The sequence below is a fragment of the Armigeres subalbatus genome, chromosome 2 (genome assembly GCF_024139115.2).
Source record: "Armigeres subalbatus isolate Guangzhou_Male chromosome 2, GZ_Asu_2, whole genome shotgun sequence".
NCBI lineage: Eukaryota > Metazoa > Arthropoda > Insecta > Diptera > Culicidae > Armigeres > Armigeres subalbatus.
Window position 1 is genome coordinate 129,852,204 of NC_085140.1, and position 20,761 is coordinate 129,872,964.

At 37.7% G+C, this 20,761-nt stretch overlaps 1 protein-coding gene across 6 annotated transcripts; it reads left to right on the forward strand.

The window, feature by feature from the left end:
- The first annotated feature begins 474 nt into the window (after positions 1-474).
- Positions 475-20,528, forward strand: LOC134215108 (beta-galactoside alpha-2,6-sialyltransferase 2). Of its 6 annotated transcripts, none has more exons than XM_062694358.1 (6): positions 475-857; positions 18,893-19,069; positions 19,141-19,861; positions 19,919-20,091; positions 20,152-20,249; positions 20,315-20,528. In XM_062694358.1, the coding sequence occupies exons 2-6, from the start codon at positions 18,961-18,963 to the stop codon at positions 20,456-20,458; spliced, it is 1,245 nt and encodes a 414-aa protein (XP_062550342.1). In that variant the 5' UTR covers positions 475-857; positions 18,893-18,960; the 3' UTR covers positions 20,459-20,528. The 6 variants fall into 6 exon arrangements, with proteins under 6 accessions (XP_062550342.1, XP_062550340.1, XP_062550343.1 ...); XM_062694356.1 differs by having other exon boundaries at positions 475-843; XM_062694359.1 differs by having other exon boundaries at positions 475-838; positions 18,888-19,069.
- The last annotated feature ends 233 nt before the right edge of the window (positions 20,529-20,761 follow it).

A 20,761-nucleotide genomic window follows, 5' to 3' on the forward strand; every position in this document is an offset into this window, starting at 1 on the left:
CTAAACTTATTCAAACATCCACAGCATATAGAAAACGGTTCAACATGTTGCAAATATAACATTTTTTTTCCTTCAAGCCATTGGAATCCCGTGTTGGTTTTCTTAGCAAATTGCACTTTTTCTTTGTATAATACCAGCACTTCAATCAATCAATAGTTCCCGCCAAATTAGTTGACACATGACAGAAAGATTTATTTCACCTGCCCACATCCTTAGCTCTGTTCTTGATTGTGCCGTCTTCATCACACAATCTGCCAACCCAATGTCCAAGGCTGCATCAATCTACGCCTCTCCATGCGTCCTCCTATGTGTTCGGTGGATGTGATTATCTAACTGGGCAAAAACACGCAGGCGCGAATTTCCCTGACGGTAGCTGCTCGTGTCGTGTGTAAATATCCTTCGACGGTGGCGGCGGCGGCTGTGGCAGGTGGATCGCTTCGGTTCCATTCATCTCGCGAGTGCCGCCATGGCAACCGGACGGAGGCACATCCGCTCGATGTCGTGTTTTTCGTTAGCAGTGCTACTGGCCACAGTTCACACCCGGAGTAACAAAGAGTCTGTACGTGGACTCGCATGTGCTTCGGAGCTCGAGGTTCAGCCATTCGGCAGTTGTTGGAGAAATTAGGACCTTGAACACGTTCGCTGAAAGATTGGATGGTGGTTTTGAAGTGTGTTTTCTTTTCCAATGGGTGCAATTTGTTAGTGATTCTGGGAAAAAGCTCAGCTTCATGCGAATCAATTTTCGTTTAATGTGCCAAGTGGCTGGAAAAAAAGTGATATAGTGATAGGATTGAAGCAGAATATGATTGCAGTGTATAAGTGCGAGAAATATGTTGAGGTACGGTAGGTTACTAAGTGTATGTAATGAGTTCGATGTTCAATACTTATTTTGAATGTAAACACTTACTTCAACGGAAATTGAGTTCTCTTTGACAAAGAGAACGATGTTGTGAAACCAGATATCACGAAGCTTTGGATTAAAAACTCGTGGGCTGGAGTGATTCTGTGAGCATTAGAGTGATTCAAATTTTGACTTTTTTGCCCCCCCGATGCTTAAACGATTGCATTTGCTTTTTTATTAACCCACCTCAATTTTTAGCTTATTTGAATGTAAATTGAGTGAGCACGCGTGGTTTAAAGTTTGTATGGAAATTACTTTGAAAACATTAACTTTCATGGAAAACCGTTCCCCAGCGCTTCCCTTTAAGCTCTAAAAATATATGAGTACATCGGCAACATAAGAAATTTTACAAGGAAACAGGCCGTCTTTGTTGCGAAACGATTTGATACTCGCAAGAAAAAATACAAAGGAAATACTGAATCGTGGGAAATTCAATTTAACACGTAAAAGAATAACATCAATATCAATAATGAGCATTTTTGTTTTCTTCATAACTTTGATTCCAAACGAGAAATCGCTTCGCAACAACAACTGCCTTTCAGCTTGAGAAGTATTCTGTGTAGGCAATGTGTTGATTATATTTAAATAGTTCATGAGCCACCTCACGGAACGGTCTTCCACATAAGGGTCAGTTTTCACAGTAATTTCCATACAAACTTCAAATGACGTGTGCACAGTCAAATTACATCCAAAATTGCTGAAAATTTAGGAGGATTATTAAAATGGGAAATGCAATCGTTTAAGCATAGGGGGGGGGGCAAAAAAGTCAAAATTTGAATCACTCTAGTGAGCATCCTTTATTGAGCAGTCACTTAGAATCAAATTGACGCTTCAAAAAATCTATAGGTAAGCGATAAAGTTTCAAGGGATTTATGGAATGCTTCCAGAACACCAGTTCAGCTGTGTACTTGGTATCGTTATGGATTAGAGAGATACCGATTGAATACAGCTGAGTAACAATATGTAAGCAATTTGATTTTGAGATTTTATATCCCATTTTAATTGAATAAGTTAGAATAATGTAAGAAGTTCAAAATTATAAAACACTAATTGAACATCTAGTTTGGCTTTAAAATGTTGGTTTTCCATTACGTAGCATGTGCATTATTACATCCTTGTATATGAAGGGGCCCTCCAAGCAAGACCATGCTGAGGGTGGCTGGGTTCGATTCGGATTGGAAATTGTCTCGACTTCCCTGGGCATAAAAGTATCATCGTGTTAGCCTCATGATATACGAATGCAAAAATGGTAACTTGGCTTAGAAACATCGCAGTTAATAACTGTGGAAGTGCTTAATGAACACTAAGCTGCCAGGCGGCTCTGTCCCAGTGTGGGGATGTAATGCCAATAAGAAGAAGAAGATATGAAGCATAAATTCAAACATAAAGATTAATAATTACAATAAATATTAATTATTATTTAATTAATGATTATAATGATAAAAGCAATAGAACTCAGCTCTCTTCAATACAAGAGTTTATTGGAATGTAAAATTTACTTGGAATATTTCCCACGCCGTCAGCCCTACAGTCTTCGAAGGATCGGTGAGTAATCTTAAACCTGATCGAATAATCTATTCAAAGATAGTAAAATGTGAGTGTTTCTAATGCTGTTGGAATTGTTCGAGACTATGGATCGATTTATTTGAACGTCAACTTCGACATACGAGCTAATCGTATGTTTCTTCAGGAAATACGCGAGAAACAGTATAGAGGGGGTAGGGTAAGACGGTATAATATGCCCCCCTAAGGCAATATTTTCAACGCAGTTTATGCAAACTTTGTGTTATTTGGTAGTCCAAAAAGTCGCAAATGCATTTCCTGTGAGTAGTAATAGAAAAATATGAGCATGTGCCTGGGCAAAACGCCCCACCTTAGCCAAAGACGTTTCATAGCACTTCATGAGTCTTTTATCTATTTCATAATAAAAACCCAGATTAATCCACCTAGCGGTGATGGTGCCTTTCTCGTTCGTTGAAAAGGTTTGGAAAAATCTCAAATAACACCAATACAGTCGCGATTCGCTGGTTGGGCCACGACCTCGGCCCAACTAACGAATTCGGTTTTTTAGTTGGGTCAACTGACAGCCATTTGAACACGTGTATTTCGACTTGAACATCACAAATGATGTCCAGTGACGCCCAATCCCGTTTTCCGTGTTTACATTGAATTTTGACGTACGGTTGCTTTTTAGTTGGGCCATCGCCCAACCAGCGGAGGCCCAACTAAAAAGTGACCCAAGTATTAAGATCCCAACCAGCGAATCCCGACTGTATGTGGATTGGTCTTATTTTTCATATTTTTTTATATGCATAAAAAAAATTCTCGCCAAACGCAATTTGTTGCAAACAAATCGGATGAGCATAAGAGCAAAAAATGGCATTTTATTTTGTAGTTTTAAAATTAGTATTTTTGCCATAACTTTTGACCCAATTGTACGATCCGGCCAAGTTTCTATAGGAAACAATGGGACAAGATTCTGCGTCGAATGCAATCTGTTGCGAGCGACCTGAGAAGCACACATCTTGCCCATCCCAAGCAGCACAACTTGTTTCACTACTGAACATTTCACTGTGTTGCAACTATTCGGAAAGAAACAATCTAAGCATATGTGCCATCAAATATAACTCTCTTGCAATCTAAAAAGCGCAAGAGGTGGAGCCTACGGAAACATCCTTTGATTGCAGTAAAATTGCAATAATGTTGCAAAATACTACAGCGGAAAAAAATAAAATAAAAATATAAAACTGGATTCGATTTATGGATCTTGTGATTGATAGTACTTCACTCTACCACAGCAGCATTCAACACTTCGAAAGGACTGCATGTTGACTCACCATAAAAACCATACGATTATGAAGTTTTGTACTCGCGTTTCCTGTTACTTGATTGCATCATCACAAGAAAAAATTGGGAGTTGTCAAAACGTTGAACGATGCTAAATTAAACATGAAGACACACTCAACTTATCTGCAACTTAATTTAAACAAACAATTAAATTTTGAAGACGCATTGAAGTTACATGGTAAAAAATATGCAACTTAATGATTCTGTTTCGTATTTGCAACATGAAGTGCAGTATTATTTGCTTGTTTGTTTTCAAATGTCAAAAACGTACTGCATTGCAATTTTAATGAAACATTGATCACAATTCGAACGTTTTTGACATCTTGATGCAACTTTTTCGTGCTTTGATGTTTTTACAATGACTTTAATGAAACTGAATAGAAACAAGGTGCTTTTAGGAAGATGTTGCGTGTGCTACTTGGGATCAATCACAGTAACTTATATATGACCGGATTCAGTCACTATATGGTTACTGCAACCAGATTTGTTGAACTTGTGTTGCTTGGGGGGGAATAGATGAAGTCTAAGTGCTGAAAAAATGAGCTAGACTTTTTTGAACTCTTTTTCACAACAAATAGTAATTTGACCATAATATCTAAGCCCATAGTCCGATCTGGCCAATTTTCAATAAGAAAATATGAGACATTCTGCGTCGGATGCAATTTAATGCGAGTAAATCGGTTGAGAATAAGTGCCCGAAAAATGAGTGACATTTTTTTAGCGATTTTTCCATATTAAAAATGGTATAATTTTCGATCCCATAGTCCGATATGGCCAATTTTCAATAGGAAACAACGGGACAGGATTCTACGTCGAATGCAACTTGTTGTGAGCAAATCGGTTGAGAATAAGTGCCCGAAAAATGAGTGACATTTTTTACGCGATTTTTTCGTAGGATTTTGTATTTTGGCCATAACTTTCGATCCCATAGTCCGATCTGGCCAATTTCAAATAGGAATCAATGGGACAGGATTCTGCGTCGAATGCAATTTGTTGCGAGCAAATCGGTTGAGGATAAGTGCCCGAAAAATGAGTGACATTTTTCACGCGATTTTTTCGTAAGAGTTTGTATTTTGGCCATAACTTTCGATCCCATAGTTCGATCTGGCCAATTTAAAAAAGGAGACAGTGGGACAGGATTCTGCGTCGAATGCAACTTGAGGCGAGCAAATCGGTTGAGGATAAGTGTCCGAAAAATGAGGGACATTTTTTACATGATTTTTTCGTATGATTTTGTATTTTGGCCATAACTTTCGATCCCATAGTTCGATCTGGCCAATTTCAAATAGGAAACAATGGGACAGGATTCTGCGTCGAATGCAACTTGTTGCGAGCAAATCGGTTGAGGATAAGTGTCCGAAAAATGAGTGACATTTTTTACATGATTTTTTCGTATGATTTTGTATTTTGGCCATAACTCTCGATCCCATAGTTCGATCTGGCCAATTTCAAATAGGAAACAATGGGACAGGATTCTGCGTCGAATGCAATTTGTTGCGAGCAAATCGGTTGAGAGTAAGTGCCCGAAAAATGAGTGACATTTTTTACGCGATTTTTTCGTATGATTTTGTATTTTGGCCATAACTTTCGATCCCATAGTTCGATCTGGACAATTTCAAATAGGAATTAATGGGACAGGATTCTGCGTCGAATGCAACTTGTTGCGAGCAAATCGGTTGAGGATAAGTGTCCGAAAAATGAGTGACATTTTTTACGCGATTTTTTTCGTATGATTTTGTATTTTGGCCATAACTTTCGATCCCATAGTTCGATCTGGCCAATTTCAAATAGGAATCAATGGGACAGGATTCTGCGTCGAATGCAACTTGTTGCGAGCAAATCGGTTGAGGATAAGTGTCCGAAAAATGAGTGACATTTTTTACATGATTTTTTCGTATGATTTTGTGTTTTGGCCATAACTTTTGATCCCATAGTCCGATCTGGCCAATTTCAAACAGGAAACAATGGGACAGGATTCTACGTCGAATGCAACTTGTTGTGAGCAAATCGGTTGAGGATAAGTGCCCGAAAAATGAGTGACATTTTTCACGCGATTTTTTCGTAGGATTTTGTATTTTGGCCATAACTTTCGATTCCATAGTTCAATCTGGCCAATTTTAAATAGGAAACAATGGGACAGGATTCTGCGTCGAATGCAACTTGGGATAAGTGCCCGAAAAATGAGTGACATTTTTCACGCGATTTTTTCGTAAGAGTTTGTATTTTGGCCATAACTTTCGATCCCATAGTTCGATCTGGCCAATTTAAAAAAGGAGACAGTAGGACAGGATTCTGCGTCGAATGCAACTTGTTGCGAGCAAATCGGTTGAGGATAAGTGTCCGAAAAATGAGTGACATTTTTTATGCGATTTTTTTCGTATGATTTTGTATTTTGGCCATAACTTTCGATCCCATAGTTCGATCTGGCCAATTTCAAATAGGAATCAATGGGACAGGATTCTGCGTCGAATGCAACTTGTTGCGAGCAAATCGGTTGAGGATAAGTGCCCGAAAAACGAGTGACATTTTTTACGCGATTTTTTCGTAGGATTTTGTATTTTGGCCATAACTTTCGATCCCATAGTTCGATCTGGCCAATTTCAAATAGGAATCAATGGGACAGGATTCTGCGTCGAATGCAACTTGTTGCGAGCAAATCAGTTGAGGATAAGTGTCCGAAAAATGAGTGACATTTTTTACGCGATTTTTTCGTATGATTTTGTATTTTGGCCATAACTTTCGATCCCATAGTTCGATCTGGCCAATTTCAAATAGGAATCAATGGGACAGGATTCTGCGTCGAATGCAACTTGTTGCGAGCAAATCGGTTGAGGATAAGTGCCCGAAAAATGAGTGACATTTTTTACGCGATTTTTTCGTATGATTTTGTATTTTGGCCATAACTTTCGATCCCATAGTTCGATCTGGCCAATTTCAAATAGGAATTAATGGGACAGGATTCTGCGTCGAATGCAACTTGTTGCGAGCAAATCGGTTGAGGATAAGTGTCCGAAAAATGAGTGACATTTTTTACGCGATTTTTTCGTATGATTTTGTATTTTGGCCATAACTCTCGATCCCATAGTTCGATCTGGCCAATTTCAAATAGGAAACAATGGGACAGGATTCTGCGTCGAATGCAATTTGTTGCGAGCAAATCGGTTGAGAGTAAGTGCCCGAAACATGAGTGACATTTTTTACGCGATTTTTTCGTATGATATTGTATTTTGGCCATAACTTTCGATCCCATAGTTCGATCTGGCCAATTTCAAATAGGAATCAATGGGACAGGATTCTGCGTCGAATGCAACTTGTTGCGAGCAAATCGGTTGAGGATAAGTGTCCGAAAAATGAGTGACATTTTTTACGCGATTTTTTCGTATGATTTTGTATTTTGGCCATAACTTTCGATCCCATAGTTCGATCTGGCCAATTTCAAATAGGAATCAATGGGACAGGATTCTGCGTCGAATGCAACTTGTTGCGAGCAAATCGGTTGAGGATAAGTGTCCGAAAAATGAGTGACATTTTTTACATGATTTTTTCGTATGATTTTGTGTTTTGGCCATAACTTTTGATCCCATAGTCCGATCTGGCCAATTTCAAATAGGAAACAATGGGACAGGATTCTACGTCGAATGCAACTTGTTGTGAGCAAATCGGTTGAGGATAAGTGCCCGAAAAATGAGTGACATTTTTCACGCGATTTTTTCGTAGGATTTTGTATTTTGGCCATAACTTTCGATTCCATAGTTCGATCTGGCCAATTTTAAATAGGAAACAATGGGACAGGATTCTGCGTCGAATGCAACTTGGGATAAGTGCCCGAAAAATGAGTGACATTTTTCACGCGATTTTTTCGTAAGAGTTTGTATTTTGGCCATAACTTTCGATCCCATAGTTCGATCTGGCCAATTTAAAAAAGGAGACAGTAGGACAGGATTCTGCGTCGAATGCAACTTGTTGCGAGCAAATCGGTTGAGGATAAGTGCCCGAAAAACGAGTGACATTTTTTACGCGATTTTTTCGTAGGATTTTGTATTTTGGCCATAACTTTCGATCCCATAGTTCGATCTGGCCAATTTCAAATAGGAATTAATGGGACAGGATTCTGCGTCGAATGCAACTTGTTGCGAGCAAATCGGTTGAGGATAAGTGTCCGAAAAATGAGTGACATTTTTTACGCGATTTTTTTCGTATGATTTTGTATTTTGGCCATAACTTTCGATCCCATAGTTCGATCTGGCCAATTTCAAATAGGAATCAATGGGACAGGATTCTGCGTCGAATGCAACTTGTTGCGAGCAAATCGGTTGAGGATAAGTGCCCGAAAAATGAGTGACATTTTTACGCGATTTTTCGTATGATTTTTGTATTTTGGCCATAACTTTCGATCCCATAGTTCGATCTGGCCAATTTCAAATAGGAATCAATGGGACAGGATTCTGCGTCGAATGCAACTTGTTGCGAGCAAATCGGTTGAGGATAAGTGTCCGAAAAATGAGTGACATTTTTTACGCGATTTTTTCGTATGATTTTGTATTTTGGCCATAACTTTCGATCCCATAGTTCGATCTGGCCAATTTCAAATAGGAATCAATGGGACAGGATTCTGCGTCGAATGCAACTTGTTGCGAGCAAATCGGTTGAGGATAAGTGTCCGAAAAATGAGTGACATTTTTTACATGATTTTTTCGTATGATTTTGTGTTTTGGCCATAACTTTTGATCCCATAGTCCGATCTGGCCAATTTCAAATAGGAAACAATGGGACAGGATTCTACGTCGAATGCAACTTGTTGTGAGCAAATCGGTTGAGGATAAGTGCCCGAAAAATGAGTGACATTTTTTACGCGATTTTTTCGTAGGATTTTGTATTTTGGCCATAATATTCGATCCCATAGTTCGATCTGGTCAATTTTAAATAGGAAACAATGGGACAGGATTCTGCGTCGAATGCAACTTGTTGCGAGCGAATCGGTTGAGAATAAGTGCCCGAAAAATGAGTGACATTTTTTACGCGATTTTTTCGTATGATTTTGTGTTTTGGCCATAACTTTTGATCCCATAGTCCGATCTGGCCAATTTCAAATAGGAAACAATGGGACAGGATTCTACGTCGAATGCAACTTGTTGTGAGCAAATCGGTTGAGAGTAAGTGCCCGAAAAATGAGTGACATTTTTTACGCGATTTTTTCGTATGATTTTGTATTTTGGCCATAACTTTCGATCCCATAGTACGATCTGGCCAATTTCAAATAGGAATCAATGGGACAGGATTCTGCGTCGAATGCAACTTGTTGCGAGCAAATCGGTTGAGGATAAGTGCCCGAAAAACGAGTGACATTTTTTACGCGATTTTTTCGTAGGATTTTGTATTTTGGCCATAACTTTCGATCCCATAGTTCGATCTGGCCAATTTCAAATAGGAATCAATGGGACAGGATTCTGCGTCGAGTGCAACTTGTTGCGAGCAAATCGGTTGAGAATAAGTGCCCGAAAAATGAGTGACATTTTTTACGCGATTTTTTCGTATGATTTTGTATTTTGGCCATAACTTTCGATCCCATAGTTCGATCTGGCCAATTTCAAATAGGAATCAATGGGACAGGATTCTGCGTCGAATGCAACTTGTTGCGAGCAAATCGGTTGAGGATAAGTGCCCGAAAAATGAGTGACATTTTGTTGAGTAGTTTTGCGCACACACACACACACACACACACACACACACACACACACACACACACACACACACACACACACACACACACACACACACACACACACACACACACACACACACACACACAGACATCACCTCAATTCGTCGAACTGAGTCGATTGGTATATAACACTATGGGTCTCCGGGCCTTCTATAAAAAGTTTGTTTTTGGAGCGATCATATAGCCTTTACCGTATACTTAGTATACGAGAAAGGCAAAAAGCTTCAAACTCCTATGTACTAGACATTAATAAACCAAAATAAGTCCATTTAGGCAGATTTGAATTACATTTCAATAGTTTCCCTACTATTTGGAAGCAACTGTTGCAGGTTTGCCGTGCTTGTGTCCAGTTGGTAAGGGCATATCGTCCTGCCTGCACTTGGGCTTTTTGACTAGTGAAACATATTTTCGAAAAACGTAACATTTTTGAAGATGGAAGCAATTTTAAATCACATTAATCACTGAGAAAAATTATTTTGTTGCCCAACAGAGTATTCCAGTGCACTATGGTTCACTGCAGTCTTCCCACGAACATGTGTGATGTTCAACACAAGTACATTTTCATCAACTCGTGTTGAACACTAAACATGGAACACGCTAAAAATGAACTACACAAAATTGAGTCGAATCCGACTCATTTTCATTAAAAACGGGACAACTCAAAATTTGAGTAAAAGATACTACTTCAATAAAATGATGATTTCGCGAAAGTTAAGCTTGGCCTTCCATCAATTTTTAATACGACAGATGCGAATCAAGTGTATCTATCTATCTAAGTGCATTTTACGACAAACAGACTCCTAGTTTAAGTGCAATCATCATTTTATTGAAGTAGTATCTTTTACTCAAATTTTGAGTTGTCCCGTTTTTAATGAAAATGAGTCGGATTCGACTCAATTTTGAGTAGTTCATTTTTAGCGTGAATATTGACGTACTCGAGTTCAAAAGGATACCCAGTACCTACCTAAACGAACTTATATAACCTAGGAATATAACCTATAATCTAGGAATGTAGGACTGAACCATTCCGAATGACAACAACATTGTCCTCTCAGAATTGTCCTCAGAATTAACTAAACACGCAACAAGCGATTGACTTTGACTTTGCAACAAAATAGGGGCATAACACTTGAAAGATATAAACTTAATTTTTGCGTGAACACTTTTGGTGGCCATTTTACTGAGCCTTCTAAAGTACAAAACCTCATTAAAATATTGATATATAATAAATTTGCTTATATCCGCACATCTATGAATTTGTTCACTGTCTACATTTGCTTTGTTTGAAAAGCTTCTGGAACGCTATTCAACAGCAAATTTTACAGCCAGAGTGTACATGTGTACTGTACAGATGTACAGTTCATCGGTACAAAATGAAACTCGAACGCAAGTTCGGGTACAAGTATAGGGGAAGAGGCCCCAAAACGCCCCCCCCGATGCAAAACGCCTTTTGTGGTTTCCCTCATATTTACCGTCATTAATATGTCCGTAACAAAACTAGATCTAAAATTATGTAGGATAGGCGAAGAAAGTTTCAAAATAGTGCATGGGAAGGTCGGAAAAACCGAAAATTTACACATTTTGAAGAAACATCTAACATTTTGGCGAGGCAAAATGCCCTAGTGTAATAACCTTCAAAGTACTTGCGTCTCCACGGACTATCCATACTAGAATGCTGATTCGCCGACGCATGGTACTTTGTTCCTTAGGAGCCGCCAGCTGAAAGGCGTTTTGCCTCATGAGTTTTCCGGCAACAAAATATCACCACTTTTTGAAATGTGAATATTATCAATATGATTGAGATTTTAACAATTTTTGAATGGCATCAACTAGCTATCTTGTTTAACTGATGCATAATGTAAAAATACCCATGAATAGCGTTACAAATAAGACAATAGAGCAGTGTTTGCTTAGCTAGGGGCATATTGCCCCCTTCCCCACATTTCATGCGTGTACGTATAAACACGAAGCAAGGGTACAGATGGAGTATACGGACAGCTGTACTCAGCGTGTTTGATGTTCGTTTGGGAAGACTGTGGTTCAGGATACAGATTTACGCGGAAAGATGCATTTCACGCCAAAACTATATTTTTTTAGAAAAAAACTGTTGTTCTACAAAATTGCTCGAAATAGTAAGTCATTATGGTGCTACCAAAAAATAGGATGGCCCATCATATAAAAAAAAAAATAGATGTTTTTTTTATTTCTCGTAGTATTGACATGTTATGTTCTACAAAGTTGTAGCGCGACTTATTCCAATCAATTTTGCTAAAAAAACTTTTTCTGTAGCTCTTGAGTTGGCTTATTTAGTTGTGCTCCGAGATTGAGTGAGCATTACGAACCTTGGTAATGTCTATGATTTTTTGGCCAGCATTTGAAAAGGATGATAAAAATAAAATTTTCAAATAATCGATTATGAACAACACTCTCAAGCGATCATATATCCAACTTGACAATTGATAAAAACTCGCTAGAAAGTAAGAATCGTACTTTTGAACTTATTTTCCTACAAGACACCTACATGAGGCCAAACATCCGATTAAGCTTCTTTGTTGACATTAAATTGGTATTAGTTAGGTTTACATTAATGATAATCGAATCCAAAATTTGAAAAGTTATCGTTACTGACAACTCGCCTACTGCTCACACCTGAGAAGTTATCGCGCTTAGTTTCATAGGGGCGTAACTGTTTTGATTGATTTCTCTTAATCGATTTTATATTTTGTTAATAACTCAATTGTTTCAAAAGCAACATCCGTGATTATTCTGATGTAAGATACAATAATCCTTTATCACGTACCAGACCATTGAATCATCGACAAACTAGCGCAGTTCAGTACAATAATAAAAAGAAAACATCGACGAAGGGAAACCGATCAATACAGTTACGCCCCTATGAAACTAAGCGCGAGAAATGATAATTACAATAATTATCGTATGAGAATGATTCAGCACAACCCTGGCTGATAGCACATGTGCTGATAGTGTACCGCTGCAACCACCACCGACGCAAATTGGAACAGAGACTAAGCACCCGCCACTAAGTCAGTCTAAAACCCCGGTGGCTCATCACAGAGAAGCTCATCGTGAAAGCTGGGCTGTCAGCGGCGTTTGGTGGTCGTCTTATGGAGGAAGTCAGAGTAGACGCGACAAACAAGTTTGACAGTTTATTGACAATAGTTATTATTCCTTCACGTGAGTTGCGTCGGACTTTGCGTATACTCAGGCAGACGCCTAGCAATCAGAAAAAAAACGAGCATTTAGAAAGTTTCCCGGAACGCATCCACTGCAGCAGCAACAAGATTGCGAGCTCCTCTATACTGAAATCAATAGACAGACGTAAGCGAGAAGCTGCCATCAAACACCCCAAGTCTCTTTCTCGCTGCAAAGAAATTAGAAAACAACAAGGCCAGTGAACGTCAAAATTTACGAGGAACGAAAGAGAAAGAGATGTTTCCGTGCAGTGCCCTATAATCGTATTTGTTTGTTTATTGTTTTCTGGCTGATGTCGGTTAGGGTGACCATATGGTATCCTAAAGCAGGACATGTTCTCCTTTTGTGCTGAAATGTCCTCCTTTTTGTAAATATTGAAGAAACAATTAACAAAGCTAGACATTAATTTCTGAGTGTTTTTTTGCCTTTATCGTATACTAAGTATACGTAAAGGCTATATGATCACTCCAAAAACAAACTTTTGATAGAAGGCTCGGAGACCCATAGTGTTATATACCAATCGATCCAGCTCGACGAATTGAGGTGATGTCTGTTTGTGTGTATGTATGTATGTGTGTGTGTATGTGTGTATGTGTACAAAATTTTGTAGACACACTTTTTGGAACTTAGCATTGTTCGAATTACTCGCAACAAGTTCCATTCGACGGGGAATCCTGTCCCATTGTTTGCTATTGAAAATTGGCCAGCTCGGACTATGGGATCAGAAGTTATGGCCAAAATACTATTTTCTATGCGCAAAACACGCTATAAACCAGTCACTCATATTTTTTGCACGAGAAAGGCACCAACACCGCTAGGTGGAATAATCATGGTTTTTTTCTTGTTATCGCTTTATTCAACAGAGATTCTTTCGCAAATAAAACATACGGTACGGTAAATATACATTTGGGTTTAATTCCTTTCCAATCTGGAACATTGACATCTATGATTAATTATTGTTGAGCGTCTTAGGGAAAATGTTACAGAGTTAACAAAACACTGAAAACACGTCGATAACAAAACACTGAAAAAGTTTTCAACTAGAAAACGAAATTCGTATCTGATGATACAAAGTGATTCCAGTGGAAATAAATGGAATAGTTATTTCCATCTAGTTTTCGATTAAAATTAATGTAAATAACATACATTAGATGAGTGTATTAGAAGATGCCAAAAGAATGTTTTAAAATAACAATAGTTTAATAATTTCACGAATTTGTGAGTAATTTCATAGCCCATTAAAATGATTCAAATGGTTCTCAAGGTTTGCTGCAAAAAAAAGCATACATTGAATCATTTTTCGATCGTAACACATGGTAGTTTCCTCCAAAATAATCTAGAAAAATCTAAAACTGGTCACCTGCAATGTGGTGGGATTAAATGGAATAGTGCTAAATTCGTCCCATAACAGGTGAAGACATTCCACTAAAAGTACATGATAATGATATGGAAATGCTAATATCATCTTCCAAACTTGGACGTACATGTTCATGATAGCATTAGAGGCGAAAGTATAGAATTGATAGTTCCGTTAGGATACGGCAGGCATGAAGAATGTTTTTTATAGAAGTCGATTTGAAAGCGAGCGGAGGGCAATATTTGTGATGGCACATATCGCACGACCTTCCTTCTTGCGAAAAGTGAGTGAGAGGTAAAAGTGATGAGACCTAGATGAAACGGAAAAGGATTTTCATCTAATAAGCAAGATTTTCGTTTATCTTCCCAGGCTAATTCTGGAGAAAAGATTGATGGGTGAAAGATGATCCTCAACATAAACAATGAAAAAAGATTCTCCCTTGGTCCGAAAAACGCTTGCTTTGGTCTCATTGAAATGGAAAGTCGAAACCCTGGTATGTAGTATTTGACTCGACATCCCAAAAAATCAGTCAAGTTAATATCAAATACAAGAAATTTTGGGGTTGGTAATTTCTTTCACATGTCCTCCTTTTTCAACCAAATGTCCTCCTTTTTGGCACGATTTGCAGGAATTGTCCTTCTTTGAGAAAATTTCATATGGTCACCCTAATGTCGGTGATATATTTAGATACAGTTTGCCTTTGAACTTATTAATTCCTGCATTTAATTAAAACATTTTTTGTAATTCTGTTCTGAAAACAAGTAGTGGTTAACATGTTCGAAGCATGGAGTTTCCATGGTATAGATTTCTTCACTTTGTGGGGTTGAAATCCAGTCGAGTTCAGTAATAATATAGTGGGAGCTAGTTGGGCAGAAGCTTCTACTTGATTGATGAGTTGACTATAACCTATTCAGGCGATACTTAAGGTAGAATTCATTAGCTGCTCAACTAGTCAATGTCTATGTATTTAGTGTATTTCTTTTCGGGATGACAAACAGTAGTGACCACGTGAACCTAGGGGCGTTGCCCGGAACTTGTCATAGCCGATTCTCGCTGGAAATCAAACTACTGGAGAACTGTAACACTTCGCAGACTAGTTGAAAACCCTAATCCTATGGTGTAGTGATGTGCATCATTCGTCGGTGGCGACGTTTGACGTAATTTTGATTGGCGGCAGTGGGGCTGGAAGACGGGCTGAAGCGGCGTTAATCGGTGTGATATTGTTTCTGTAACTTTAAGAAAAGTTTTCGGATATTTTTTTGGTATTTTTTCATAATTTTAAAGAGATAATATTGTGAAATTCATTTTATTATTTGAGAATGTTTATCCGTTTTTTTAATATCCAGAATTTTCTCAGAAATGTTTCTGAGTTTTTCCAAAATATTCTACCAGAAAAGTTTTCGGGAATTACTCTAGAAATTCTCTGGAGTTTTATGGGGAAATATTCGAGGACAATTTTTTGGAGTTTTCAAGGAATATTCTTTTGAATATTTAAGTAAAACTTCTAAGAAAAATGTTTGGGAACCCTGAGCTGGAATTCTTTGCAATTTCCTAAGGAAATTCTTTTAAACATTCAAGCATTTTTCTCCGTAATTCCAAAGATTTTTATTTATTTCTTATTTATTTATTTATTTAATTATTAAAATAATAATTTATATAAATAAATAAATAAATTTATTTCATCTTTGGTTCAAAACCACACAGACTTCGAATGGAAATTATCTAGATTTCCCACGAGAAATCCTACGGAATTCCAATGAAAAATCTTCGGAATATTCCAATGATAAAAAAGAAAGACGAAAAGAGAAGAAGAACAGATAGAAAGTTCATTTAGGTTTCCCTTCGGAATTTCCCTATGAAATTCCATTGAAAACTGCTTTAGGAATTCTAGGATTTCTTAAGGAATTTTCTAACACTTTCGTTAATGAATTTCCGAAGGAATTTTTGGAGGAAAGTCCTGAAGGCAATGGAACGGAAATTCGAAGGCAACGACAGGCTTGACCGGTTACCCCAAATATTTTCTGTCAAATTCTGCCGTTACCATCGCCACCCCGTTCCATGGCGTACAAAGCAGGAATGGCGAAGGAATGACTCAGGGAAGTTTTTAAAGAATTGCTAGAAATCCTTCCTTGAATTTTTGAAGGGATTTCTAGAGGCATTTTCGAGTGAATTTACGGAGGATTTTTCAAAGCAATTCCCAAAAAAAAAAATCGCATGGAAATCCCAAAGGAATTTGTGACGAAATTTCTAAAGAAAATTCAGAAAAGAATCATTAGTTTTCCTGACGGAATTCTGGAAGAAAAATCCAAAGAATTACTAAAATGAAATGATATTTCCGAATAATATCCTTAAACGAAAGAAATTCCTAAATTCTTACTGGAATCCCTACGAGATTTTTAACAGAAAACCCTCCAGGAATTACAGTCACTCTCAAAATTGAGCGTACAGTATGGATTAGTTGATTACATTCGATAATTTCAAAGGAAATTAAATGGTTAGCTCGGTTATTTTTTATGCATTTCAATATTCATCCCTTCCTTCAATGTATGCGTACATACAATTGTTGATTTTTTTTCTCTAAAGTTCATTTATTTGAAAATAATCTCAAAATACGCCTATTAGATGTTACAAAATTGAGCGTACAGCGAATTTTTTTCTATAAAATTTCTTATTACAAACACGATTCATGTATTTTAATTTTGTTTTTTCATGATTATACTTATAATAATAAACATCCGCTACTTAAACATTCGATGTTTTGAAATTAAACCATGTTTTAATCAAAATAGCGAACAAGTAAGATGTATCAACAATGCTATTTAACAATTCAATGCTGTTGGGCAAAATAGATGCTTTAAGATATGAATTTCAACAGTATCGTGTCTTATATATGATAGATAATCGAAATCGAGCGAGACATACGATTAATTTGGGAAAATTCAGTCGGAAAATGATGAAAACAGATATAAACATTCAGAGAAAACGATAAATGTTAGGAATGACATAATTCAAATTTAGTATGTCTTTCACTTAAATTTGTTTTAAAGCTCGATTTTTGTCTCAGGTCAATCATTAAGAGTAATATTATTGAATCCAATCATTCACAGTCAAATTCTAAAAGTTCAAGGTGCATGTAAAGGTACCGAACATAAAAACAGCTTTTGAACCCCGTAGAGCACTTCTGATTGAATATTGAAAAGATAGCTTAAAATCGTAATTTCATAATTAAATTTGGATTAAACTCCACGATCTGTTACCATAAGGGATACAATTGGACGATTTCCATGTGGCGAGTAAAAATAAACTTTTTTTAAGAGTTCGGCAGCTTATTTAATGATATCTTGGTGAATTTAAATGATTCAACCAAATTTGTTCGTACGGTGAATGAGTCTTCAAATATAAAATTACATCTTATAATGTATCCGTGTGCTGCTCTTTAATTAATATTATTATTAATGAGTGTCCTGAGCTTATAAGCTACCCATACATCGACTTTTAAATAAAGTTATACTTAATTTGAAATATGCCATTCCCAACATTTGTCGTTTTCTCTGTATGTTTACATCTGTTTACATCATTTTCCGACTGAATTTTCCCAAATTAATCGTATGTCTCGCTCGATTTCGATTATCTATAATATATAAGACACGATACCGGTGAAAGTCATATCTTAAAGCATCTATTTTGCCCAGCAGCATTGAATTGTTAAATAGCATTGTTTATACATCTTACTTGTTCGCCATTTTGATTAAAACATGGTTTAATTTCAAAACAATGAATGTTTAAGTAACGGATGTTTATTATTATAAGTATAATCATGAAAAAACAATATTAAAATACATGAATCGTGTTTATAATAAGAAATTTTATAGAAAAAAATTCGCTGTACGCTCAATTTTGTAACATCTTATAGGCGTATTTTGAGACTATTTTCAAATAAATGAACTTTAGAGAAAAAAATCAACAATTGTATGTACGCATACATTGAAGGAAGGGATGAATATTGAAATGCATTAAAAATAACCGAGTCAACCATTTAATTTCCTTTGAAATTTTCGAATGTAATCAACTAATCCACACTGTACGCTCAATTTTGAGAGTGACTGTATATCGGGGATTTCTCCAACAATCCTTCCGGGAGTGTTTCCAGCATTTATCAAAAATGGTGGAAAATTATTGCATTTTTCAGATCCGTCATTGCCATGCGAACAACTTCGAGTATGTAGGGCGGAGTGGCCGCAACTTGATCTGAAGCAAACCTTTCCAGAGGCTGTTTCGGACTTTCATTTTCAATCCTCCCAACATCATCTTCATTAGCTGAAAAAATGAATTGGATTATTGAATCAATGCTTTTAACAAACTGCAAATACTTGTCATAAGACGAGCTCGTACAATCCCATTTAATTCCACCACTTAATTGTACCTTGACAGATATGTATTTCGACCTCAACAGTAAGGTCGTCTTCAGTGTCTCGTACTTGACGTCGAGTCTAAGTCGAGTCAAACACAAGACACTGAAAACTGCCTCACTGTTGAGATCGAAAAAGGTATCTGTAACGTTACAATCAGCTGGCGAAACTTAATGCGATTCTACACGTCCAGAAAGTTTAATTGAAATAAAAGCGGGTTCTACCTACATTTGTCTGAGTTGCTGCGAAATGCGTCATCAGCGAAAGCGAAAGGTGCTACTACTTACGAGTATTCATATGCGTAAATGGATAGAACGCACAGATTGTTGATACGCTCTTTCAAATAGGGTTTAATTTTTTAAAATGTTATGTCTCTTAGACGTTGAAAGCGACTGACGAAGATGCGTAGAATTCATTGCTATTTTAATATAAGGCTAGTTTAGTTTCAGAGTGTAGCTGCTATAATCTACGAAGCAAGCATGCTGTAATACATTAGCAAATTCATGAACCCATGTTGCACCGTATCATGTTGCGCTACATCTTAATCGCGACATGTTGCATCATAGCCATCGCCGTCTTCTGCATCATAGCGACTTCCTCTGCCACCAACGATGTAGCATGTGAGTAAAAGTCAATAGTTTGAAATAAATTAAATGATAAGAACTGTCTCCCTTCCTATGTTCTGATGTAGGCAAAAATCACCATCTAGATAAGCGCAGTGTGTTTCAGTTCAAACACAATGCCAGCGAGCGTCAGCTAAGGATGGGTGCGGAAAAACCGTCCATAGTCAACGATGAGCGGGATGCCCCCAGAACGAGACCGCAATTGCGTTCCTCAAAAACATCCAACGTTGCATTTGATCCGACCAAGTACGTGTGCGGGGATCCGAATTCGGTCGAATGTGTCAACAAAACGCAAACCTTCAAAGCGCGAGTACTGTCTGAGTTCAGAAGGGTTTTGAAGGAATCATTCGAGGAGAACAATTACTATAACGTTCATTACGTTAAGCCGGTATATAACGGAGAAAGCGAATTATGTCGACTTAAAAGGGCTAGGGTTAGAGTTCTTTCGTGGAAAGATTCACCTTTCAATTGGAATGAAATTGGAAGCTATTTCCCGCTAAGCCCTTTGTTTAGAGAACGAAATGCATCATGCGTCATTATTGCAAGCGCTGGGTCACTGAAAGGATCAAGATTAGGAAATTTTATTGACGATCACGACATCGTGATGCGGTTTAACCATGCGCCAACGAAAGGTTTCGAAGCTGATGTAGGTTCGAAGACAACGGTGCGGGTGGTAAACTCTCAGGTGGTCACCAAGCCAGAATTTAAGTTACTCACTGCCAAACAATTTAAACACGTATCAATTGCCGCCTGGGATCCGGGAAAGTTCGACCAAACCCTTGACGAATGGTATGATGATGCGGTAATTTATATTTCATTCACGCAATTTGATTATATGATTGACAGGATCAAAACCCCCGATTTCAATTTATTTGAAAATTTTAAAAAGTATCGAGAGAAGTATCCCGGTTCCAACTTTCACCTCGTGGATCCAAGAAGCATTTGGCAGGGATGGACGGCTCTGCAAGATAAAACGCACACGGATATAATGCGGAATCCTCCTACTTCAGGGTTTATCGGTAGAATAATTTGTTCTGGATCCGAGGGTGTCAATTCCTAAATGTTATCTTTCGCTGCAGGTCTTGGACTGCTGTTACCAGCATGTCGATTTATCGACATGGTTGAATACATCCCCAGCAGCCGAATGAATGGCCTGTGCCATTACTATGACTCAGAGGTTGCCTTGAATTTTATTTATCAATTATTCAAATTTGAAATCAATAATAAAACTTCTTATTTCAGATGAACTCAGCATGCACATTCGGTTCGTGGCATCCGCTGGCAGCGGAAAAACTCTACGTTCTTCAGATGAACACTGCCGATGAGTTTACGACGTTCCAGCGGGGAGTGGTGCGCATCAGCCCAGACAGCGACAGCAGTTGTTGAGATTAATCACATGTTGTGCACGTGAAAAGTAGTAAAAGCCTCGATCGTAGTTATGCAGGTGGAAGATGGACGACCGTCGTCTTGTAATTGATACGAAAGAATGCCAAGGACATGTACGTGATTTCCCTTTTAACGAAACGCCCGAAGACGGATCACGAGTGTCGCGCAATTAGAGTTTGCTGGATGCATTTATTGCTGCTTATTGCGACGTACTGGATCGTGGCAGGGTTAATGCCAAACTGAAATCGCTAAAAAGTACAAGAAAAACAGCAACCAATGCAAGCTAATACTTACACACAGCTT

Bases quoted from the DNA above. Each gene is read 5' to 3' on its own strand.
- LOC134215108 (XM_062694358.1), top strand. From the start codon at position 18,961: ATGTTGCACCGTATCATGTTGCGCTACATCTTAATCGCGACATGTTGC. The intron at 20,092-20,151 runs GTAGAATAATTT...CTTTCGCTGCAG, and splicing joins TCCTACTTCAGGGTTTATCG to GTCTTGGACTGCTGTTACCA. The intron at 20,250-20,314 runs GTTGCCTTGAAT...TTCTTATTTCAG, and splicing joins GCCATTACTATGACTCAGAG to ATGAACTCAGCATGCACATT.